This window comes from Anguilla rostrata, chromosome 13 (assembly GCF_018555375.3).
Source record: "Anguilla rostrata isolate EN2019 chromosome 13, ASM1855537v3, whole genome shotgun sequence".
NCBI lineage: Eukaryota > Metazoa > Chordata > Actinopteri > Anguilliformes > Anguillidae > Anguilla > Anguilla rostrata.
In genome coordinates, this window is record NC_057945.1 from 12,116,426 (window position 1) to 12,142,206 (window position 25,781).

The 25,781-nt window shown below is 45.2% G+C and overlaps 1 protein-coding gene and 1 long non-coding RNA gene across 5 annotated transcripts in view; one reads left to right on the top strand and one right to left on the bottom strand.

Moving 5' to 3' along the window:
- Positions 1-25,410, top strand: b4galnt1b (beta-1,4-N-acetyl-galactosaminyl transferase 1b). Of its 4 annotated transcripts, XR_010325124.1 has the most exons (13): positions 1-277; positions 2,873-3,060; positions 6,602-6,824; positions 8,472-8,648; positions 9,470-9,576; positions 11,450-11,487; positions 11,689-11,869; positions 13,985-14,077; positions 14,938-15,125; positions 15,416-15,556; positions 17,871-18,108; positions 19,206-19,945; positions 20,051-25,410. XR_010325124.1 is itself a non-coding variant. In XM_064306373.1 (12 exons), exons 3-12 carry the CDS (start codon positions 6,610-6,612, stop codon positions 19,418-19,420), a joined length of 1,593 nt encoding a protein of 530 aa, XP_064162443.1. In that variant the 5' UTR covers positions 1-277; positions 2,873-3,060; positions 6,602-6,609; the 3' UTR covers positions 19,421-25,410. The 4 variants fall into 4 exon arrangements, 3 of the variants coding, with proteins under 3 accessions (XP_064162443.1, XP_064162445.1, XP_064162446.1); XM_064306373.1 differs by having other exon boundaries at positions 19,206-25,410; XM_064306375.1 differs by lacking the exon at positions 1-277 and adding an exon at positions 377-668 and having other exon boundaries at positions 19,206-25,410.
- LOC135238470 (uncharacterized) overlaps positions 15,183-25,781 on the bottom strand; it is a 36,329-nt gene continuing 25,730 nt past the window's right edge. Inside the window, exon 2 of the long non-coding RNA XR_010325125.1 lies at positions 15,183-15,695. This is a non-coding gene — a long non-coding RNA (uncharacterized LOC135238470). The remainder of the gene's footprint in view (positions 15,696-25,781) is intronic.

The following is a 25,781-nucleotide window of genomic DNA, read 5'->3' on the forward strand; positions in this document are numbered from 1 at the left end:
CGTGTATAATGTGTCGGCGTTCGACGCAACTGTACTTCTACAGGCTCCAGGACGCCTCACTGCAAGATGCAGTTCCACTTTTCGGCCGCTTGAAGCGCCATCACGCCTTTATGAAGAAGATGGGCCGAATCAGGAGAGCGACTGCAGCAGCACAGTGCAATAGGGTCGTAATAATATTACACCCATAGTGACACGCAGGCAGTTTTGTTTTAATTCTGAACAGGACTTGTTGTTCTGGCGTCATTTTGAGGAAAGGACAGCCTTTGCTTTGATGACGGTAAGAAGAGATTCATGATCGGCTTTTTGCGTGTTGCCTATTTATGGTTCTAATGTAATAACCGATTATCTTGATTTAATTTCCAAAATACAGATGGTTTACCCAGTTTCCGTAGATAAAACGATAATCAACTTGATTATATGTAACGAGGAAGTGGGGGCGTGTAACATATTACCAGTGCTCCAAACAGCGCAATGTAGAAGTGGTCAATTGGGTAAATAGCTATTTATGCAGCTAATTACGGCTGGCTCCAATATCATTAACGGGTTATTCATTGGTACGACATCACAGTGGACTATTCTACAGCACGTTTAAGAATTCTACGCAGGATAAATGTAGCATACTACAAACGAAGCGGCAAATTAGTTTAAAGTCGATTTGTTGTCAGGAGGTATGGTCAATGCATGATTTAATAACACCGCCCGGTTCTTCCAGGTCTGTAGCGAGGCCTCTGACATAGTAGCCTATCGGATATTTATAACCACGTCGTTTGTATAATAATCGTATGTAGGCCTGTTGTTCGTTCATTTGAAATGTATAGTATTTAATTGTATATCATATGAATTACTTTATGAGGTCAGTGGATATTGGAATAGATATGGTCTGATAATCTTTGACAGGGATTTCTCTTTACATACCGGTTAAGAATAAGCAACGGGCACGCCAGAGCTCGTGGTCCCGTATTCCACATCAAATGTGATCCTGGAGATAACTATTCACAATCGGAGTGACCACTACCCTACATGTCAACGTTGATAAAATAAATTGTGTTTGCCTTGAGAGTCATGTATTTTTTTCTCTCCCTGGAAACACCCCAGCAAACCCATTGTAAACCCACGACATCCCCATCCCCCATACCAAGACAATCAGTGGTGCCTGAATTTGGTCGCTTTTTGGGTGTGACGCATTTTTAAAGATCGATACGTTTTCTGGAGGTATTTCCCTGCGTACGTTGATGGCGTAGCGATGTTTTCTGCGCGCGCCTGGTCATAGTCTGTGGAATTCCTGGGTGCTGTGGGAGCGCCAACCGGCCTGGTAGCCTACTCCTGGCAAGAAATGCATTGCACGTGACGGATGTACAGATTCAGATTTCCTCTTTTTCTGACTGTCCGCGAGTAGGCTACAACAATGTATCGTTTTACCAATGTGTGCTTTTATTTCCTTTCAAGAAGTCTGGAGCTTGTGTGGTTGTTTATGTCTGTGTTTAACGGCTTTTTGGGGCGAGATGATGGAGAATGCGAGGGTGTGTCTTTCTGCCCAGGATAAAAGATGTGGAACATACAGCCTAGACTAGACCGTGTTCTCAGAGGGAAATTCCACTGGTTCTAGCCTCAGTCCCCGTGCCAGTCTGCTCGTGTGCATGACCGTGGACATCAGTTGTGGATCAGTTGTGACCAACCCTGTTCCTGGAGATCATAGGTTTTCACTGTAACCCTAAGAAAGCACACCTTATTCAACAACTAGAGATCTTGTTGAGCTAATTAGCAGAATTAACTGTGCCAAATTAGACTTGAAAAGAAGACCTACAGGATGGTAGATCTCCAGGAACAGAGTGGGTTACCACTGACGTAGATGGTCCAGGAAAGAGAGCCCGGGTGTGATTTGACCAGAATAGCTGTAGAGGGATTTGCATGCATTGTTGGCTCGAAAGGCAGCAGGGGGAGTAAGCAGGATCCGGATTCACTCAGATCACCCGGAGGGACAGGATTATGGACAGACGCTGGTTTGCCAGGTCTTCTGGTCTTATTACATACCCAGCCATGTGGCGCTTAGGGTCAGGACAGTGGGCAGTAATGGGCCCCCTCTCTCCTTGATCCAGCATCCCCTCCAAAATAGTGACCGGTCCTAGCACAGCGCCCCCAGTGCAGAGCGGCGCAGCAGGTGCAGCATGGGGCTTCGCAGTCACTGTCCTCAAATGCCTCGGTCGTCACGGCTCTTCCAAGCGAAGTCGTCCGTCAGAATTCCCCCTTTTCAGATCACTTCGCCCCTCCCCCTTCCCCTAACCAAAACAAATGCGAGTCAGTGTCAACGGGGTGTTGTAAAACCGTTCTTCTAAGCTGGGGTGCCCTTTTCTCACTTTGAGCACTTGCCCCTCAAAAGGTCTCTGCACAGCCCTGTCTGTATCCCTGTTAATGGGTTACTGCCCTAACTCTGTAAAAATGAGCTGAACCACGCCCATCAGGCCACTCACTGGGACAGTCGGTGTCCAGATGGGATGACCCCCCCCCCCCCAGCGTTATTTTATATATTTGGAAAAATTGCACAATGCAGTTGCATTCATGTCAAACAGGGTGTTTGTAGCATGTTCAGAGCTTGTGAACTGTTGTCTTTTTCACAGAAAGACATTAATTATTTCAGTTTACTTATTGCATTGAATTGCACCCCATGCACACACACACACACACACACACACACACCATCCCATCCCACAGCCCCGAAGAGATTTATGCACTCAACCAGATTACTTCCCAGAAATTATGCCCCTCCTTCTGCCTCTCACAGAACACGTGACACCCCCCCCCCCCTCCTCCGTCCCACCACTCAGCTCCACTTCCCCAAACTCACAGCTTCTCATTCTTTTGGCTTTTGGTGCAGTGTTGAAGTCCGGCATGCGCAGATGGGACGGCGGCTGCTCTGGACCTTCGCGTTTGCACCCGTGGAACTGTGCAGGAAGGACGGATCGTGCCCAAGATCGCCGCTCCTCTTGCTCAGACTGGATCGAGGCTAATGGGGAAGACACCAGTGACCATATTGTGCCCTGATCAATGATCATACTCAACAGGGTAAGACAAAGCACTGCTTCGTGAATGTACAGGACAATGCAAGCCTCCAGGTTTCCTTAGCTACGTTAGAGCTGCTTCTGGTGGAACTGTCCCTATAATGAGTTACAGTATCTTTTTAAAAATTGATTGCATTAAAAAAAGGGTTTTTAAACATTATGTCTCAGTATATATATTAATTATTAGGAGTATGCAATTATTTCATTAACTGGGTGAATGAAGTTTGTTTTATTAAATGTAGCTTCACCTAGGGGCTTGTGAGAAAAAAATGCTACCTTTCTACTGCTTGCTGTTCTCAACATTAATTTTTTACTGATAATCTTGCAACTATTTATCAGACTATAACACCCCATTTCTGTTTTTAAATTTGATGCGGCAGATTCATGTTTCTTCCTGTCACTTTAGTGTATTTACAACAGATTGAATTCATTTTGGGGGAAACTAGTTGGATCATTGTTGATGACCACTAATAACAGACCCCACAAGCAATAAAAAGCCAAGAATCAAGACTAAGTTCTGAAAGCTGTCTTATACCTGCACTAAGGAAGCAACTGAACAAACCTGACTAATCGGAACCACCGGTGAAGCTATTTGTCCGAAACGGTATGATACCCTGAAATGGGGGAACTATGTATAAAAAGTGGTGTAATTTCTACATGGTGCAACCAAAATATTGAGAAATACCCTTTCAAAGCTGAAAACGTGCACTTTAACCACATTTGAGTTGTTTGATTACAAATCAAAAATTGTGGAGTACAGAGCCAAATGAAGAAAAATACATCTTTGTCTGAAAAATTATGGAGCTCACTATATATACAGTTACATGCAAAAGTATTGGGACAGTGACACAATTTTGTTGTTGGTTTGGCTATGTACTCCAGTATATTGGATTTGACATAAAACAATGAATATGGGTTTAAAGTACAGCCTTTAATATGAGCATATTTACATCCATGATGAGTGATCTGTGTAGGAATTACAGTCCTTTTTATTCATTGTCTCCCCATTTTAGGGGAGCAAAAGCAATTGGACAGTTAGCTGCTCTGCTGTTTCTTGGCCAGCTGTGTCTGTGCATCATTAATTCTGGCACAAGAAAGCTAACAAAAGGTCTAGAGTTCATTCTAGTTCTGAAATTTGCATTTGGAGTCTGTTGCTGTTGTCTCTCAGCATAAGGACCAAATAAGTTTAAGTGCCAGTAAAGCAGGCCATCACAAGGCTGAAAAATCTGAAATTGCTCATAAACATAGCCAACATATGGGGGGTGTCAAAATCAACAGTTTAATACATTGTTAAGAAGCAAGGAAACACTGGTCAGCTCTGTAACAATGTAATGTTCCATATTAACACCGCATTATGTAATAACACTGCATTATGTAATAACTCAACAAAATGTAATACATTTTCACTTCATTATGTAATAACACCCGCATTTTGTAATAATCTGCCGCATTTTGTAATACACAGCTTGAATGCAATATGTAATAATTTTCCCTGCATTTTGTAATAAAGTATTACATATTGCCTTAGTCTAAATAGCCACATAAAAGCAGTAACAAGATCAGCTTTTTTATCATATTTATCTTACAAATACAGCCAAACTCAGGGACTTCGTGTCAAAAGCTGACCTGGAAGAACTCATTCACGCTTTTATTTCTAGCAGGGTTGACAACTGCAGTGGTCTTATCTCTCTCCATGGAAACAAGTTTCTGCCACTGCATATCAAAGTTTCCTGCTCACTAGAGGATAAAGTGGCCAGGCAGACATCTATTTTGGTTTGTTATTACATAAGGCGGTTTATTACAAAATGCATTGTTACAAGCTCAGCAATAACAAACAAACTGGTAGACAATGGAAGAATACTTGGATGACCGAAGAATACTTTCAACTGTGAACAAAAACCCCCTTTCAATTGTTGAAAAGATCAAGAACACTCTCCAGGTTGTAGGCATAGAGTAGATGTGTGAAAAACTACCATAAAGGGAAGACTACACCAGCCTAACCTCAGAAGTTTCACAGCAAGATGCAACCACTGGTAAGCCTCAAGAATAGAACAGCCAGGTTATAGTTTGCTCAAAAGTACATTTAAAAACTGTAATATGAGTTCTGGCACAAAGTCTCATGGGCAGATGAGATGAGTATTAACCTGTATCACAGTGATGGAAAGAGGAAAGGGTGGAGAAAGAAAGGAACTGCTCATGATCCAAGCCACCCCCTCCCCCTCATCTGTGAAACATGGTGGATGGAGTATTTTCACCATGTATGGCTGCCCTGGAACAAGCTCACTTGTCTTCACTGATGATGTGACTGCTGACGGCAGCAGCAGGATGAATTCTGAAGTGTACAGAAACACCTGCTCAGATCCAACCAAATGCCTCCAAACCTATCAGACAGCACTTCACTTTGCAGCAGGACAATGACCTCAAACATACTGCTAAAGCAACCAAGGAGTTTTTCAGGGCCAAAAAAGTGGAGTTTTTCTTGACCTCTTAGCCATGTCTTGGTTCTTGGCCACGTCAATTACCCGTCCTGAATCCAATTGCATTTGATGCATTTCAAATGCTTTGAATGTGCATTTCACCTGCTGGAGACAAGACACCCCCAAAACATCAGAGGAACAGAAGATGGCTGCAGTATAGGCCTGGCAGAGCATCGCCAGGAAAGATACCCAGTGGCTGGTGATGTCTATGGGTTGAAGACACTAGGCAGTCTTCAAATGCAAAGGATTTGCAAATAAATACTAAATATGACTTTAAGATTGTCATTGTTTCCAATTACATTTGGTCCCCTGAAAATGTTATTATATATAAAGGGCTGTAATTCCTTTAAACTGTTATTTGGCCCTCTTGTTGGGAGACAACAGCAACAGACAATAGACTCCAAAGGCTAAGACTCAGCACAGACTCTAAGGCCACACCTAGTGGATCACTGGTTTCGTTTCAGTGGCCAATGGTTAAGCAACTGGCTAATGGCTGTGCTGGGCAGCACATAATAGGCCAAAGCACCACACAAGTAGAGAACGTTTTAGCCAATGGGAATGTCCTATCTTAATGTGCAAGAGGGATTCCTCTGGTTGATCAGGCAGCTGTAGTTTGTAGTTTTCCTGTGCCAGCCATGGATGAAGTGTGCTACTCTGGCTCAATGACTGAGCTGGCAGCACATGCTTTACGGAGTGACTGCTCATCAGTGGTCTCCTGAATTTGCAGAAGATATAGTAGTGAAAAAAATTGTGATCCTTATAAAAAAATAAAAAACAGTAAATCAGTAAAAGTGAATGAAAAATCAGGAAGCGCATAAAAATCAGAAATTGAGCGAACTCAATTTAAATCTTTACCTAGGAGAGTACTCAGCAAGAAGGAACCATGATAAAAAAAACTCTTTGTTATTTACATAAAGCACAATCTGCTGTTTTTATGCAGGTTTTTGGACCATGTCTAGAAATAGCTAGTTAATTAACCACAGTTACATAACTATTACTGTGTAATGGAACACGCAGTCTTCCTGGTGTTTACCGTTAAATCCGTCCCCGTGTTTTGCGGTGGACTAGTGTCCAGGATGTATTCCCTGCGGAAGACGGTGTTGCTGGTGATCGTGGCCTCAGTGCTGCTGGTGGCAGCCCTTCTCCGCTCCTGGACGCCGAGGACCTACACCACCGTGGACGTCCGGCAGAGACCAGGGAGCAGCGTGGAGCGGCTCCTGGAGGAGAGGCTGCAGGACTCTGACCAGCGATACAGCAGCATACCGTACCATCTGAAGGAGAGCGTAGCTGGGTGAGTACCATAGATACACCACTACACCCAACTGCCGGAAGGAGAGCATAGCTGGGTGAGTACCATAGGTATGGCAGTATACCCTACTAACTGAAGGAGACTGTAGCTGGGTGAGTGCCATAGATATGCCACTACACCCACCTGCCTGAAAGACAGCGTAGCTGGGTGAGTACCACGGATATGCCAGTATACCCTACTGAATGAAGGACAGTGTAGCTGGATCAGTATCACAGATATCCCAGTATATGCAGTGCAGGTTTAAAGCAACAATTGAAACCCCAAGGGAGTGGGTTCAAGCTCATCCCTCTGGAGTGGTTAAGAAGGCCTGGACAGGTTTACCTGTGCTTACTTTCCCACCTTGGACACAAATTTTCTCACAAAGTTTTTAGTAACACTCTTCTTGTTGCTTCTTGTTTGTTTCCTGGCTTTACCACAGTTCAGTGTAGATGCAGCGAAGGGACTAAATTTCATATTAGAACATGAATGCTCACTGTGTCTCCGTTCCTTTCTTTGTATTAAATCCCAGCCCCTTCATTTCCTGTACACAAACATTTGTTTCCATGTCCAGGACAAACATTGTCTGGAGTTTGGAATTACATCTGGGGGACTCTAAACGTGATAGGCATCTATCAGGAACTGAAGTATGGAAACAGCACTAAGTGAGCTTGTGAAAACACACTGCTGAAGCTGATGTCATCCACTAGATCCAGAATATTGACATAATTATTTTCCCATTACTGGAGCTGAAAGAGCCAATCATATCTCAATTCGTGCCATGCAGACACAGCAGACCTTCCCCCCACTATTAAATCAAGTGTCTGGGTGATTCATGTCTTTCTTGCCGATTTGAAAGCAAGGAACTCTTTCTGTCCTGTGAGCTGGCATGTTGGTGCAGCCGGAGCTGGTGTGCTTAATCTTGAGATTAATTGTCATTGGTTTCCATTTTTCTGCTTATGCTTATAAGACAGTTGTTTTTGCTTTGAGCCTGGGCGATGCTATGGCAAAAACGTTCTTCCTTTATAAGAACGCCCCCTGCTGAGAGCTCTCTCTGCCCTGTGTGTCTCTGCCCTGTGTGTCCCTGCTGAGAGCTCTCTCTGCCCTGTGTGTCTCTGCCCTGTGTGTCTCTGCTGAGAGCTCTCTCTGCCCTGTGTGTCTCTGCTGAGAGCTCTCTCTGCCCTGTGTGTCTCTGCCCTGTGTGTCCCTGCTGAGAGCTCTCTCTGCCCTGTGTGTCTCTGCTGAGAGCTCTCTCTGCCCTGTGTGTCTCTGCCCTGTGTGTCTCTGCTGAGAGCTCTCTCTGCCCTGTGTGTCTCGGCTGAGAGCTCTCTCTGCCCTGTGTGTCTCTGCCCTGTGTGTCTCTGCTGAGAGATCTTTCTGCCCTGTGTGTCTCTGCTGAGAGCTCTCTCTGCCCTGTGTGTCCCTGCTGAGAGCTCTCTCTGCCCTGTGTGTCTCTGCTGAGAGCTCTCTCTGCCCTGTGTGTCTCTGCCCTGTGTGTCTCTGCTGAGAGCTCTCTCTGCCCTGTGTGTCTCTGCCCTGTGTGTCTCGGCTGAGAGATCTCTCTGCCCTGTGTGTCTCGGCTGAGAGCTCTCTCTGCCCTGTGTGTCTCGGCTGAGAGCTCTCTCTGCCCTGTGTGTCTCTGCCCCGGTCCAGCCTGCTCGCCCGGAACGGCTGCGCGTGCGAGGGGGAGGGCGGGGGGGTCCGCCTGCCCTTTGCCCAGCTGCTGTTCCCGCGGGTGTCGGCCCACCCCCTGCACACGGCCTTCGAGCCCTCGGAGCTGGAGGAGCTGAAGCGCCGCCGCGCCCAGGAGTACCACGGCTTCCAGATGAGGCGCGTAACCCCCCCCCACAAAAAACCCCACCTCCCCGCTCCCCCGTTTCCCTCCCCCCTCCTCAAAAACCGCCCGACAGCAGCGGCTGCAGTGCCTCGCTGAGCCTAGGAACGGGCGAGTCCTCACCCACAGAGCATCACAGCATAGCACACACGTAACACACGGCATCATTACAAGCTGCACACTAGCAACAGGAAGCATGAAAACAGGACACAGGAAGTAGTGACGTGTACCTTGCAGGGGCAATTAGAGCACTGTGGTAAATGCACAGCAGTGTACAGCTGCCATGTCTACAGTATCAGTGTTAATAGATGGGTGCAGTATGTTAATTCTGGAACTTCACTGTCAATGGAAGACATTAACCCTCAAATCTTTCAGTTGAACACTGTCTAAAATAAATATTACAATGAGAGCTTTTGTATTGCACTGTGGCGTCGTGGGGGTTTCAGTCTTATTGTCGACATTGAAATTTTATTCAGCCCTAAGGCACAAGCATTCCTAACCGTGCTGCTTAGCTTGTTCTCATCCCGCTCTGCAACACACAGTGGCTCAGTGGCACACATTTGAAACTGCCTGGGTTCTAACACCATTGCCTTTAGACTTGATAAAATCATGCATCAAAGCGGAGGACAAGTGTGATCATTGCTCAATTAGTATGTCTCTGTTTGGTCATCACATAACATTGTAAATGATGTTCGCGGTCTTATGCGATAACCAAATGAGGGCCCAGCCATGCTGCGTTCCCACAGCGTTGTTAAAATGTTTTTGGGTCGGTTTGGTAAATGCTAACGGGCCTGCGTTTGTGACCGCTCTGCTACAGGTCCCAGACACCTGCGGATCTGCTTATTGTGGCAGAAGCCAACAGCCCCCTGCAGTACCCCACCCAGGGGGTTGAGGTGCGCCCCCTGAAAACCATCCTAATCCCGGGTAAGAGAGCACCCCTCCCACCACTGCCCTGAACACACAGCACCAGCACTCAACAGTGTTAATGAGGATGAGGGTGGTGGTTACAGTTATGATGGACAATGACAACAGTAATCCATTAATGCCCAGATTTTTCCCAGAGATTTCTTACATAACCATCTATAGCCATCCAAAAAAATATTCACATTTGGAAAAAGAGTGGTAGAGACTTCGGCAACTTTAGTTGCCTGTGGGCTTAAATGGGTTAATATTTTATTTTGATTAGATTTTATCTTTCAAAACACACATTTACATTAAGGCATCTAGCTTATTTTTACACAGAGGCATCTTTTGTCAAGAGATTTGCACATCTTATATTTTGACAAAGTATCCATTTATACCGAAGAAATACAAGTACTTTACCCAAGAGTGCAATGGCAGCTTACAAACCAATTTCCCCTAACTGTACTACTACACTGCTTTACATTATATGACGCATATCCACAGCAGCAACTGGTTTACTCAGGGATCGTATTAATATTGTTTATCGTTTATTTGGATCCGCATTAGTTGTTGCCAAGGCAACAGCTACTCTTCATGGGGTCCACATTTATGTAGAGTAATACAGTAAAAATTCCAAAAGCCATGGATCCTGGCACAGTAAATGACTAGTGAAAACAGTCTAGGGGATCTTTGACCTGCTGGAGGTATTGAGCGGAAGGAAGGCGATGTCATTTTAAAGTCTGGGACTGACTCAGAGAAAGACTGTAATGTGATATGATTGTCTTGATGCTGAAAGCGGGCTGACACTTGCAGACTGGCGGCAGGCCTGTGACACTGATAGATGGAGACAGGCGAGTCCTTGCCCTCAGCGTTGATTTGACAGCTCATTTGAGCTGCTGTCCTCACACATATTCATTTTTTAAAATATTACTTATCGGAACGTGAATGGCTTTCTCTTGTGTGACAAAGGTTTTTTTTTTTTTTTTTAATACAAAATGTTGCTTTGGATTTGTGTGTCTGAAATGGATGTACCTGTTGTCCAGGATCACCTGGACCTGCTGTGTGTGTTTCTGTTAGGTTATTCCTGTTGCAACAGAACTGCCTGCTAATGGACTGAAAGTTATTCTTGTTTTCCTGTTCCACATTCGAGTGAAGCTATAAATACGTACCTAATGAAGTAATGACCTTGGGTAGGAGCAGGATTGAACGTTTCATTCAGGGAGATGAATTCACACATTGTGTTTAGAGTAGAGTTCATTCGACAGGCAAACTGACCGTTAAATAGTTGAGAGCCAAAATATGAATTTTATCAGTTGGGCTTCAAATGGAGGAGACAGAAAGCTCTCCTTTCAGTGTCATGGGAACATTATGAGCAAGAAAATGAGCTAAATCTGCACACTGGAATGGTACTCTTTCTTTCTGAGTTTAAATGGTAGGATTGAGTCAATTTTGTCATTGTTACAAAAGGCATCGCATTTAATTTAGTACATTTAGTAAATCTAGTAAATCAGTAGCCGTGCAACAGGATACTACACAGGCTTGGAGCGTGTACAAAAAGACATGCAAGCCAACTTGCGAATGGAACAGGGATGCATTTTCATGAGCCTTTAAACAGCAGTTTTCGCTACTGTAAGTGCAATGGTTGCAACATGAATGAATCCACACTTTTAAATATGCTTGGAAAAGTGCTGTACCTTGTCTAAACGTAGAGGACATAATAAAATTGGCTGCCAACCGGCAAGCATTATTCAACTAAGATTGCTGAATTGTAAACCAAGCAAAATGAATGAATATTTTTGAAAATTAAAGTTTCTTCTGATTTTTTCCCACTGTTTTGAGCTCACGAGATGCAGTTAGTACAGCTGCAGCTGAGCGTTCCTCTCCTTTGTTTCAGGGCTGGCGCTACAAGAACCACCCAGAGATCTTCACTCGGTAAGTGTGAAATCGTTCCTTTCGATGGATATTTGCTCGTCTGTTTCCACAGTTTCTACTCTTGTTGATAGGATAGTGTTTTGTTATTTCTTAATTAACTTCTAAACATCTAAACACACAGTCTCCCTCTCTCCCTCGCTCCATCTCTCTCTCACACACACACACACACACACTCACACACTCACACTCTCCCTCTCATAGGTGAACTTCACTGCCACCCTGGGAACGTTCAACGTGGCCGCAGAAGTGGACGGGGTAAAGATGAAAGGCGATGGGGAAATGCACATGACCCTCTCCAGCAACCTGCTGCCAAACCTGAACCGACAGCTGCAGTTTGTCACCTACACCAACACCCTCTTCCACCCCAGCACTGCCGACACAGGTGAGGCGACACCAAAGCTGTTGTCGTGAAAACCCACACTTTCGTACTGCCTACGACACGTAGGAATACGTTTTTAACAGAGGTTAGTGGCCAATGAGTGAAGTGCTGTCCTTCTACTCAAATTGACTTTGAAATTTCCCAGATGTGCTCTCATTCTCAGTCTCGAAGGACAAAACAATAGTAGCAAACATTGTTGCACGCTTCCATCCATACTTGTAGCTCCCAGGAGACCTTGTTTTGTGACACTTCACACTTCACATACTCAAGATATCGATGACCTCTTTTGATAGAGGTCAAAGTTCATGGCAAGGTGAAGATGTGACATCAAAGCCTTGTACTTCAAATGTAAACACTACTGCTGGATTGCATGTGGTGAGACATGCTCACTGTGTACATGGCGGTGTGTACTACCAAGCTCATGATTATGGAGTGTGCATTCTTACACTTGTGGCCCATGTCCTGCTGCACGGCATCTTGTCTTTGTGAGTTCTTGCCCCAGCAAGCGAGAGTGAGGTTAATAACAAGGGTCATGATGCCTTTTTAAACTGCTTGAGTCCCAGTATACTGTACGGGCAGTTACTGTGTGTCCACGTGCTCTCCCACTCTTTGGCAGTGCTCCAAAGTGCAGTTTGCAGGGTCACGCACTCTAGAGCTTGGTGGAACAGTATGTACCGTACTACCAAACATACGTGTGAATATGTTCGTCCGAGTGTGTGTTCGGAGCGAAAGGGAGCGTAATTGGAAAGACGAGATGTGGTGGGACCTCGGCTGTGCTGCAGCTCAAGTTTGCACACGAGGTGCTTGTATACCAGTTGGCTGCTACTTGGGTGCCAGGCACTGAAGGTGTGAGGCACCCTTCATATTTCTTAGTATTATTATTATTGTGATTTCTTCCACCATTTGTTTTCCAGTACTAGCAAAACCACCTAGTTCCATTTTATGAAACTTGCCACATTGACAGAGTGTTACTGCAAATGGCAGTTAAGCAATGGCCTCGATTGACCACTTTGTGGCATTACAGCAAATGTTTGAAAATGCAAACTTTGACAGACCAAAATTCTTTTTTGCTAGATTCCCCTCCTCTCCTCTCCAATAACAAATTCATCCATACCGAGACAAAGTGCATGTGGTTAGATTTTATGCCGTTATGTATTTATGTATTTTTTGAAAAAACTTTAAAATCTCTCATCCTAGACACTTTGACCAATTTGCACACAATTTGGAATATAGAATCAACTAGCAAATATCTTATACCCCAGTACAAACAGAGTTACTATGCTTAAGAACATGTCTGCACTAAGTCAATTAACTTGCATGTGGACATGGCTTAATTCAGAAAGGTAAATTCTAAAATGGTTTGCCATATCGACTGAATCCCCGCCCTCGCGGGAGGAGTCGCACGCAGCTTGCCGTAGGGACTGCGCCACAAAGCTCCATTTCTAATTATCAGTTTGTTGTTTCATTTGTTATTACTGATTTGTGCTATTTTGTGCAGTTCTGCAGAGCTACAGGCTTTCTGACGCAGCTGAATGAGATTTGAATTGATATGTACTTATTACAGCAATCAGTATATCTCTTTGATCACTATAGACAGCTGTAAAATGGCAACACCCACTGTATAATATTTAACTGATTCGTACCTGCAGTGGTCTGTGTCCTGCTCAACCTGTGCCCATGTTCCAGGTGTATAAATATGCGAGTGTAAGCATGTTCCAGGTGTATAAGTATGCGAGTGTAAGCATGTTCCAGGTGTATAAGTATGCGAGTGTAAGCATGTTCCAGGTGTATAAATATGCGAGTGTAAGCATGTTCCAGGTGTATAAATATGCGAGTGTAAGCATGTTCCAGGTGTATAAGTATGCGAGTGTAAGCATGTTCCAGGTGTATAAATATGCGAGTGTAAGCATGTTCCAGGTGTATAAGTATGTGAGTGTAAGCATGTTCCAGGTGTATAAATACGAGTTAAGCATGTTCCAGGTGTAAAGTAGCGAGTGTAGCAGTTCCAGGTGTATAAGTATGCGAGTGTAAGCTGCTCCAGGTGTATAAGTATGCGAGTGTAAGCATGTTCCAGGTGTATAAATATGCGAGTGTAAGCATGTTCTTTATGCCTTTCAGTGCAGTTTGAGACCGATGGACACCAGGCGCTGTTCACAATCAAGGTCCGGCATGGCGTCACCCCAAAACTATATAACCCTGGACCAAAGGGAGGTACGTAGCACCGCCAAAGATTCTTTAATAATGAGGATCATTAGCTTGACAGCAACAATAATATTCATCAAGAACAAGGAACCTTAGCATAGCAACACAATATTAGCCTTCCAGAATAGGGATTGCTAGCATAAGGGCAACCACATTAGCCTTAAAGAACAGAGATCACTTGCCTTGCTTGTACTTGGATGAACTGCTCCAAAATGTATTTCCGTTGTACAAGGACAAGGCGATTACCCCTAAAACAACAGCTCTACATGTTCAGCTCTCATCATGGTTATGTTTCATTTTTAATTGAAGTAGTTTGTGAGTCACTGTTTAATAGTATCTATAAAGGCACTTCAGTGAGCCTACCCATGAGGATATATTTCAGATGACTTGCAGTAATGTGGATGCAATAATATTTAATGGCTTAAGACTGGGACACTATACATTATTAATTATATAGAAAAAGGCCGTCTTAAATCTGGCTGCAATGCACTCTGTCCTCGAGTCTGTGGAACACTGTTTTGTTAAGTGTTGCATTTCTTCCACTCTTTGGCAATATTTTTCAATCAATCAATCAAATGCTGTACTTATGTTTTCTTATTTGAGTAACCTGCTTTGTTGAATGTACTGCCAAGATTTTTTCATTTCTGTTTATGCTCTTTTTAAGTTTTTCTTCTCGTAGATTTTTTTCTTTCAATGAAATTGTTTTTTTTAATTTTAGAAACAAAAAAGACAGCATTGATACATCATAACAGCTCTCTGGGATTGACTAACAGATTAATATGCTTGTATGTCAGCGCGTAAATGTCATTAAGCGAATAGACTTCATGAAAAGGTGAGGCCACGTTTCTGTCTGCTCCTCTGCCTTACAGAATACAATATCAGTGCGCTGGTCACCATAGCAACCAAAACATTCCTGCGCTACGAGAAGCTGCAGAATCTGATTGACAGCGTACGGCGGTATTACCCCACCGTCACCATAGTGATCGCGGACGACAGCGAGCACCCGAAGCCCGTGACCGGCCCTTACATCGAGCATTACATCATGCCTTTTGGGAAGGTGAGAGTCCGCGACAAAGTGAGGAACATCGGGGGTCTTCGTAGACAATTGCAAATGTTGGCTTCTCATTTAATTTTAATTTATGATTTGGCACTACATTAGTAACACGATTCCCATTAAGAATTTCACGAGACATGGTAGACAAAGACTTAGCAATGAACTGTGGGAGTTTGAGGGAGAGGAAACGGAGAAACAGCTGCACACACTTTTTTTTTGAGATAAATGAAAAAACGTAGGAACAGCATAATGACTGGCAGTGTTTCGGACTCTTTTCCCACCCTCCCCCGCAGGGCTGGTTCGCGGGGCGGAACCTGGCCGTTTCCCAGGTGACCACCAAGTACGTCCTGTGGGTGGACGACGACTTCATCTTCACGGGCAGCACCAAGCTGGAGAAGCTGGTGGACGTGCTGGAGAGCACCACCCTGGACCTGGTGAGGGCCACGCCCGGTGACGTGCCGTGAGCTGTGAACACTGAACCGCACGCTCCCCGGCGCTCCCGCGGTTTGCCAAATGGAGAACAGCTTGTGCGGCTGCGGTCGGAATGTGGGCGTGAGCAGGGAAGACTTGGGTCTGTGGGGAGGGGACAGCAAAATGGCGCCGATGCATTACTTCACTGAGCAGCTGTGTAGGGCTGAGCACTGTTGCAGGCCGTTAAACAAAAAGCTCGACCTGCTATCGTACTAAAAGTCCAACACACGATGCCACTCTGTTAACTACCTTGTGTTATGAGTCGGGGGGAATATATATTATCAGCCATATTATGGTTCGCCATCCTGCAGCAGAGGGCACCATACAGTACACATAAATGCACGGTCACATCGATGAACTGGTTATCGTACATCAGTTAGAATCAGCGATATTAAAATTCCATCTGATTCATTAAACAAACAACCCGACCCAGGCTTCCCCTGTTTGCGTTGAGTCTTCACAGAGAACAGCATTGTATTGCGCAGTCCTGGAAATTATCTGTGCAAGCAAAGGAATTTGGTCTTTCGGTCAGTGGTTTGAAACCCATGACAGACTCAGACCCAGTAGAATCGTAAACAGGTTATGAAATGAATATTTACGATTCTACTGGGTCTGAGTCCGTCATGGGTTTCAGATGGGTTGCGCTTTTCCTCCCAGTTTTGGGATTGTCTGTTGCATTTATGAGCGGATACCTCCTCTGTCAGAGGGGCATCACTGCACACACATTCAGCCTGAAAAACCGCAGCAGGCCGGGTGCTGATGTACATCTGCTATTGATTGTGTTAAGCCCGAAGGGCTGGTTTTAATGCACAGACTTTGCCAAAACGCTGTGGAAAGGAAACGCGTAGGCCGACGGACAGTTCAAAAGTGAAGTAATGAAGCACAGCTCGCGAGTCCAGAAGTGGAACGCCAGAGGCGGTACACTTCGTTCCCGGTTTTTTTCTTTTCTTTTTTTGGTCAGCTGCTTTTTAGACGACGGAAGCTTTCTTACTCTGAGATCCAGAAGAGCAGAACAGGGCAAAAAAAAAAAAAAAATGGAGCTGTGGAACAGAGAGCCGTGCATGAGAAAGCCGCTCTCTGTGCGCGTAAATACCTCGCTCCAGCGCCCGGCCTACCCAGCCTACCCAGCCTACCCAGCAGGCCGCGGGAGAAAGGCGCCAGTGTTGGGCGGCGAGAAAGCGGCCCTTTGTGCACGGCGGCCTCTCTGAAGAGGGAGCAGATGCTCGACACGCGGGAGCCAGACGGGGTTCACGTGCGGTTGCCCCTCCCCCCCGCGTCCCCCCGCGTCCCCCCGATCAACAGAACGGGAAAAGAGCCCCCCCCAAAAAAAGCCCACGCGCATACGACACACGTGACCAGAATCTGCCTCTGCCTCTGTCTCTGTCTCTGTCGTGTCTGGTGCTTAGTGTGCGTGCCTTGTTATTGTTCAGCTGTGCTCTTTTTCATTTGCGGGGTGGTCTGTGGTATATGTGAGGTGTTTTTTTTATACCTTTCTCCAGGTGTCCTTGGATGAGTGATGGGCGGGGCTGAAATCACAGTTGTGATTGCGAACGTGCGCTATGCTAGTGAACACGAGAGCTCCCTTAACTTACAGTGGCTTACATTATGTAGAATGTGTATCCAATTGCTGAAGGAAATTTTGTTTTGTTATATTAATATAGTTAATAATAATAATACATTGTATTATTATTAACTATAATTTAACTGTAAATGCTTTGCAGTTTGGAGAATTAAAAACACGAGCCTCTAAATAAAAAGGACACTTTAAAAGTGGGGACAGGTTAAGGACTTGACCTGTGCTCAGACATGCTACCGCCCTCCACTCGGGAACTGAGCCTGCAACCTCCAAGTGACAGGCCCGCTTCCTTAAAGGGACAATCCTCTTTTTAGTTAATGTTTTGATTGGCCCAGATATTTTTTGTGAGCGAAGAAGATCATTTTAGATACTTACAGAATAATCTCAAAAAGAGAACCTTCCGTAAGGTTCACAATTCCTGGTGTGAAGGTTTGTGGTCTAAAGCAAGAAAATACACTGCATTAAACTCCAAAGTATCTAAAAGAACGTCCATAAGTACCCGGTTTCCGTGTTTGCGCGTGCTAACGTATGTGTCCCGCGGCGCGTGCTTGGTGTGCAGCGGTCAGTGTGTCCTCGCGGCGCGGTTGCGCGTGCTAACGTGTGTGTCCTCGCGGCGCGGTTGCGCGTGCTAACGTGTGTGTCCTCGCGGCGCGGTTGCGCGTGCTAACGTGTGTGTCCTCGCGGCGCGGTTGCGCGCGCAGGTGGGCGGAGCCGTGCGGGAGGCCACGGGCTACACCGCCACCTACAGGCAGACGATATCCATCGAGGCCGGGGAGGAGGAGGGCGACTGCTTGCACATGCGCAGGGGCTTCCACCACGTCGTCCAGGGATTCCCCAACTGCGTCATCACCGACGGCGTCATCAACTTCTTCCTGGCCCGGACCGACAAGGTCCAGCAAGTGGGCTTCGACCCCCGGCTGGCGCGGGTCGCTCACCTGGGTGAGTTTGAGTCCCGGGATTTACCCCCCCGCCCCCTTCCCCGGTCAAAGGGCCAGTCATGTGGTTAAATCCTGGTTAGGAATCCAGTCAGATGATTTCCTTCCTGGTTAGGGATCTAGTGGTCACATGACTCCACCGAGCCATCCAAGCGTAACCAAACTTTATTGGTATTTGCATATCACAGACACAACACAGGAAACGAATGTTGGGCCAGGTTATGCCTGAGATGTGCAGAGACAATGTAAGCCATTTTCTGTCTGTGTTAGTGGAACCTGTCTGTCTCGAGTTCCACAACTGTGCAGCCAGGTCATTTAATATTGGGAGTACATCAATAAGTGCTGACATCTAACTTAGTGGTCATCTGATTCTCTACACTAATGGTAATCCCATCCAGTTTGTATGAAATTTTGTTGTTCTGAACAAACAGAGTATATCAGCACTCTGACTGCAGTTCTTAAATGAGGCCCTAGGTGTCACACTTGTAACATTGAAAACCATCTTCAGGTGAAAAGACCGTTTCCGTTTCCAAAAGCAAAAGTGCATAGGAGGGCAACTGCTCTGCCTTTTCGCGTTTATTAACATTTCTTATGTCTTCTCCTATTTCATTCCCAGTTTGTAATACTGAATCATGCTTAAACCGAAACACTCATCAAAACCTCCTATGTCAATTTGTGAGAGCCTCTTGCAAAGCATGTGACATCACCTGCTGCTTCTCATCGCACCGCAATTCGCAATTCAGCCTCACACAGACACAAGTGGAAGGAAGACCGTTTATGTGTAGCTTATCAAGGGAGCCTGCAGGTACCCAACCGACCACCAGAGGTCACTGTTGTGCCATGAGAGATGCTGGCATCCTGGCTGACTGTGACCCTGCCAACATTAATGTGTAGCACCTGCCCAGGTGGTACACTGAAGCCATTTTACACCAGGATGCTAAGCACACATCAGTCATGATACCATGGTTTAGATATAGTAATTCCACTTACACAGCATTCAGTATGGTAGCCACAATAACTTCACTAAAACAGCCGTTGCCATAGGAACACTGGGATACTTTGACGAGGGATCTCTCTCTCACTCTCTCTTTCCGTTCTCAGAGTTTTTTATCGACGGCTTGGGGTCCCTCCACGTGGGCTCCTGCGACGACGTAATCGTCGGCCACGCCACCAAGATCAAGCTGCCATGGGGCCAGTCGGAGAGCGACAAGACGTACGCCAAGTTCCGCTACCCGCCGGCCTCCTCCGACGCCACGCACACCAAGAACGGCCTGCTCTACTTCAAGAACCGCTTCCAGTGTTTGACTCACAACTGAGCCCCCTGCCCCTCACCGCTCCTGCTCCCTTTCTCAATGACCCCCGACTGAGCTGCCAAAGAAGGTCCCTTTCCTGTGTGAGACCCACAAGCCATTCCGTATTCTTTTTGTTTTTTTTTGGTTTATTTTTCAGGAAGACCGCCGGCCCCCATTAAGTTATAGTGCCGTGAATATAAGAGTTTGACTCTCCTCCCTACACCGCCCCACCCCCCCCAGCCCACATAACTGCCGAACGGCCGCGATCCAGAGGAGGGACCCGGGAGAGTCTGGTGGCCTCCCGCGGTTGGCGCTCCGGAGGCGAGCACCGCGTCTGACTGAGCGCATCGCGGACTCGCCGGCTGGGCCAGCAGCCGACGGGGCCGGGCTGCCTCCGTCCCCGCCTCCGACGGTCTCCCAGTGAGGCGGCAATTCTGACGTCTGCCAGAAGGTGGCGATATGAAGAAGAGAACCGTACAGTCGAGGTGTTCCAGCTGGGCTAACGTGTTCCTTGACGACTTTGTTCAACAAATTTAAATTTTGCCACCCGTAAGTTTTTTTTAATTTATTGATGCTGTCTCACGTATGGAAAAGGACAAGAGCACTTTTGTGATGCCCCACCCAACCCCACCCATATTGTCCCTCTCTGCACAGATACGATTCAACTGTAACCCCACCCAGGGGTCTGTGCACCCTGCAGAGTGTTTAAGAATGGCCTCCCTCCATACCTCCTATTAGACGGACACGTCCTGGAGCGTGCCCAAATGAGGGAGCTGGCTTCACCAAAGCACACTGTTTCCGGAAAGTACATCCAAAGGAATACCGTGATGGCGGCAGCTCAGCGTGAACCTGAACCGCTAACCTAACGAGAGAACCGTGGGGGCTGCAAGACGCACCAAACGTGAGGCCTACACTTGGGTTTACCACAGTGCCATGAGTTGGCTTTTGAGACATATTGTAGTGTCTTTTTAACTGTTGTTCTCATGAATCCAGTCAATGCATCATTCCTTTCCAAGAGTTCAGACTGAAGTTGTGAATATCCTTCATCGTGTGTAACTCAATCAATTATACAAGACTGGAGAATTGTTTTTATACAGCCTTTTTTTCCCAAGGGTATCGTTACACGTTTTGTTTTGTGTTGCCATTTTGTATGTTGACCACTAGATGGCCGCCTTCCATCGAAAAAGTGTATTACCAAAAAGGTCTTTTCCATATTATAAATCTCATGAAGCAGATAGGAAGGAATTGGAGAGGTTAAATTCATTGTGAGTTCATTAAGAAACCCACTAGATGCGTTCATCATTTTGTTTGATGAGAAACTTTATAATGAACTGAAATGTGTGTCAAGATTCTGTTTGCTATTTGGATGCTGTGACCAGATCGTGATGCCTTCCTTTCTGTCCTCCAGATTATATGCACCTAATGGTATCAGAAGGTTATTCGAGGGATGTGCTTTGTCGAACTTTTTCAACAGTTATTGCTTTGCTTTTGTTTTCTTCTCTGTTGGCCACCCTTTGCGAGCAGAGAAATAAGAATGCATGTTGTGGGTAGCGTGTTTCGCACTCTGAGGTCCTGGGGTGTAATCCAGGCGGGTGATGGAGGCACTGGAGAGATGGATTTGCGCGTCGTGTTGCGTGTGATGCGCGCATGGCTGGGGTTTGCTGGAATGCCGAGAAACAGAGCTTTCCTGGCAGCGGTGACGTCTCAGCTCAGCATTTATCATAGTTGAGTCAAGTTTTGCTGTTTTGTTATAAAAAAAGGGACCATAAATATCCAGGTTAGATTAATACATTTCCTATAAGCCCTGGGCAAAGTACTGTGCACTGAAATTCAAACATGTAAATTACATTTTTTTTAAGAGCTTGCAAACCTTTTTGTTTAGGACTCTAAATTGCCCGTCTGAGCGCGTGTGTGCAGCCGTGCCACTGCATATCTGCTGAACCAGTCGGTCCAAAAAACGACGAGGAACTTATTCAGAAATGAGCTCGTGCACGGAGACCAGTCAGCCTGCGGCGTGATTGGTTCGGGTGTGTGATGTGTTATTAGCTGCACGTCCTGACTGCAGGTCACTTAACTCCAGCCTCGCATGGCTCAGCCAAAACAAGAGAAACCCTTTACTCCCATTTGACTCAAGTTACTTTTATAAACAGGAGTGTGCATAGACAACTATATCTGTATTTTACCAACCGACAAAATTATCCTTGTATGCTCCTGTATTTTGAGAGGAATGCCCATGTAAATGTAAAAATGCAAGTTTTTAAGCCCAGTGAACATTGGCGTCGCCGTTCTTGTTTTCAAGGCAGCAGACCTGTGGTTTAACACAGGCATATCATTAATCATCAAGTATGCTGAAAGATCCCTAATTTTAAAATCTGTATTTTACAAACAACACTACCCTAGACATCCTAATGATGACCCATTATATATAGCTAGATTTTATAATTTTCTGAACAACACAAGTGCTCACACTAGCTGCACCAGACACTGGTGTTCTGGGAGCAGGCAGCTCTGTCAAATCTCTACCAGCCTTGACCATTTCATCCGAGTACTTTGCTAACAGTTAGGAAAAACCGTATTAGGCTGTTGCTAGCTAGCAACCAGTTCACTGTGGCTAGCTAGCTAGCCAAGTACACTAAGCAAGCTAACTGGCATCTACTAGCCTACTAGTCTCCCTCACATACATATGTTCACTTCCACCACATTAAATTTGTGCTGGATGTGTATGACAGGAGTGTAAATGTCTAAAAGTGCATATCGAAACACTACTGATTGTAGTTGCTAAAGCCTGATTATTTTTGGTAGCAATCAAATAGACATATCAGTGTAACTAAGCTAGCAGAATTATGCAGTATCTCTCTCCCTCCAGTTTGTGTGTGTGTGTGCGTGCACGTGTGTCTGTCTGTCTGCAGCAGGCCCACTGCTTAGCCCCTCTACTGCAGTAGAACCTTAGAGACAGGAATCTATCTGGAAGTTTGAAATGTTCATCACTCTTTTGGCAAATTACACAAAAGTTTAATTTCAGTAATTTATTCAATTGAGCTACTCACATTATTCTGGTTTTATTTCTATAAATAATTTGTATAAGCTAATAACTAGTGATTAAACAAGCTGTAAATGGGATTACATTTCTGAAAGACATGACATAAAACTGAACATAATAGTAATCGGTCTATAGTTGACAATCGCTAGCAAAAAAGCTATCTGTCTTGCTTTTGCAAAAATAAAAACATTACAAATAGAAACAATATCATATATAATGTAGCTTGTGTGTGTTGAATACAGAGAAACCAAAAGCTACTGAACAGGCGGGTTCAAAGCAAGCTAGGTATGGTTATTGCCTTGTCATAAAAGACACCGCTTCAGTGAAGGGGCATTGAAAGTTGGGCAGCTGTTAGCAGACACAAAGCCGCCTCTGGCAACCCAGCCCAACTTAAACTGCTTCTTGCTCTGTTCATCAATAAAGGCATCTGTTTAGAAACTCATTGCAATTAGATGGACCAAACGTGCAGTTTTAGAGTGAGACCTGTATTTCTAGTTTTTTAATCATCAAAAAGCGTGACTGCATTTTTTGTTCAAAGTTTGCTTTTTTAATACAAATCGCACGGTATTTTCTGCATTAACATGGGATTTTCACGATTTACAAATCAAATGAAAAAAAAAACTTTTGAATACCGTTGGTCAACTGTGGAAAGAAAATATATCTGTATACAACGTATTATGTGTGCATTTACAAAATAAGTTATTTGGGTTTGGATGCAACCCAAGGAACCATGATCTTACCATGAAAGTGAGACCAAGGCGTTCGAAGTATGATCCCTCCTTCATTTTAAGAATCGGTTCCATTCAGGAGCTTCTTTTAACATTATGCAACTGGCAGTCACTAAAACTAACAAAAATGTTTAAAAATCAAAACCTAAATTGGCATTCGTTTACTTTTTTTCAGAACCCAATAGTTAAAAACAAATCGCATTGCTGTTCGATTGAACTGAGGCCTTATTTGGAGGAAAGGAACCTCTCGATTCGTTGTGAACCTCCGTGGATTACATGAGGGGCGGGGCTTCGTGCCCCGCGCGCACTTGTAAATAGTTAACGTTATTTACTTCCAGCATGCAGTTTCGTACCATAGCTGCCGTGGGTTTTGGTAAACTGAAAAAAAGGAAAGCTAAACTCCCGTTTACCAAGTGCCTGTGTTGGAATATAAAGCGCACCCAGGCAGTCTTAATGCATGTGCAGCTTACTTCACGAAGTCGTTTTAAAACAGCATGGCCTTACCGATACCATTTCGTCAGCACTTTCTCAGTAGGATCGAAAAAGCATATTCATTAATACCCAGCAAGCCAAACTTTTGTACGTTTTTTGTAGGTTGTGGAAAGTTGTGAAAACGCCGTTGCCATAGTGTTGTTATTCACCGCCGACGTTGTTAAAAAGTTGCGATAAAGTTTTGCGCTAGCTGTTCGTGGAGGTCTATAAACCGGGGAACACGAGATACATGAATTGTGGGGTGTGTTAACTGTTTCATGTGGGGGTAATATTGGATGTTGTGTCTGGAGACTGGTTGAGGGTGTAGAGGGGTGCCTTCTGTGGCAATTACCCTGAAATACGGCTGGCTACAGTCTTGTGTTTGGCAGATTAATTGATGCGAGGCTACTTTTTTTGCTTCCCCTAACGCCAATTAGCAAAATACTCCATGAGCTTTAAAAGGGAATGCCCGGAGGGGGCACCGTCAAGAGATTTCTTTGAAATATGAACTGGGAAAAAAAATAGTGTGAGCACATAACATCAAGCAGACAGATGATTTGCTTTCTGTGTTGATCATATTTTTGGTGTGTTTTTGTCCTGTGTTTGAACTTGATTTGCACTGATTTAAATGTACCAGGTCAAGGTAGCGATGTTTGTGATCGAACTGAGGGAGGCGTGGGAATTCAGTGTTGGGATTTGCGTACACGTGACTGCAAAGTGCTCAGAAATACATCCGGTATTCCGGTATTCACAAGCAGTCCGGTTTAGAGAGACCCTGACCCAAGTTCATTGTTCTGACCTCAGCCAATATCTCTCTCTAACCACACTGGGCATGTGCACACAGCATGTCATCCCTTCCACTTGTAAACGGGGCTCAGGTTGGGGTAAATATTAGTAGGCTAATGTGATATGTGAACTGATTCAGGATAAGCTGCTCGGAGCCCCTCATTGTAAATGGAATTGCATGTAAGTATGTGTGTGTGCCTTCCTCTGTGAGGCACACTAGATGAGGAGAATGTGTAAATGTGTATATGCGTTTTTTTAATCCTATTTATTTTACTTGATCCCTTTACGGAGGATTTAGCTAAGGCTCCCTTATGCAGATCAGGTATTTGAAGGAAACACTGGGTGCTAAAGTCTAGTTGTGTTTAAGCGTATTTTAAGTGCTTTTTTCCCTCCTGTTTGTCGTTTGATGTACTTATTTATGTATTTAAGCCTCTGTCTTCCTGTCTGTGTGACTCTTCTGTTGCGAAACACTGAAGGGACTTGACCAATCGTGCGATAAGACTCTTCTCCATCCCGGTCTCCCTGGAGACGTACAGGTGGAAGACCTCAGTCTCTGAGCTTGTGCGTGTACTGTGTTCAGATCATAAGAGGGGTATAGTTTCCTGGTCCTCATCTTTTGAGGGGAAATTATTCTTCCCCTCCCCACGCAAACAACAGCTCCCCCAAACGCACAGACCTTAGCAGTGAGATCCACGCCTCCCCAGTGTTCCACAATGGCTCGGCTGTATCAGTGTGTGTGGGAAGGGAAGCGCACGTCACGTTCTGATTGGTTTTCGCCGCTGTATTTTGCCTCATCGCCGCGACCGCTATGCTGCGCTTTGGCCCCGCCCCCAGCTCTGTGTATCTTTGAGACCCGCTCTCATCGCTATGGCCACGTAGATTGACACAGGCTCGACGGCAGCAAAAGGCCACGCCCTCGTGTTCATTTGATCAGTTTGTATAGATGACGTTGATTTTGAGCAGTAATCAATAAATCTGACTGAATTTGTGCCAGGGCTTTAAATTGTTTTACACGATGCAAGTGTGTTTGTGCGTGTGTGTGTGTGTGTGTACGCCCATATGGCTGTGTTTGTTGGGAACATTTTTACAAAAAGTCACTTCACATTATGGTTTCTGCCACATTAAAACCAACCAAAGAACACAGAGAAGTTTGTTGCAAGATATTTACAGTTATACAAATGTTTGCGAAAGTGACCTCCATGTAAAGGGAGTAGCTGCAGTGGGTGCTGGGTGTTCCCCCTGAGCAGCGGAGAGGCTCCGCCCTCTTCGCACGCATCACAGGCTTCACTGTGAAGCCACGCCTACGCCAGAGAATCACAAAATGCACAAGAACAGAACCTATATTCTAATCCCTGGATAT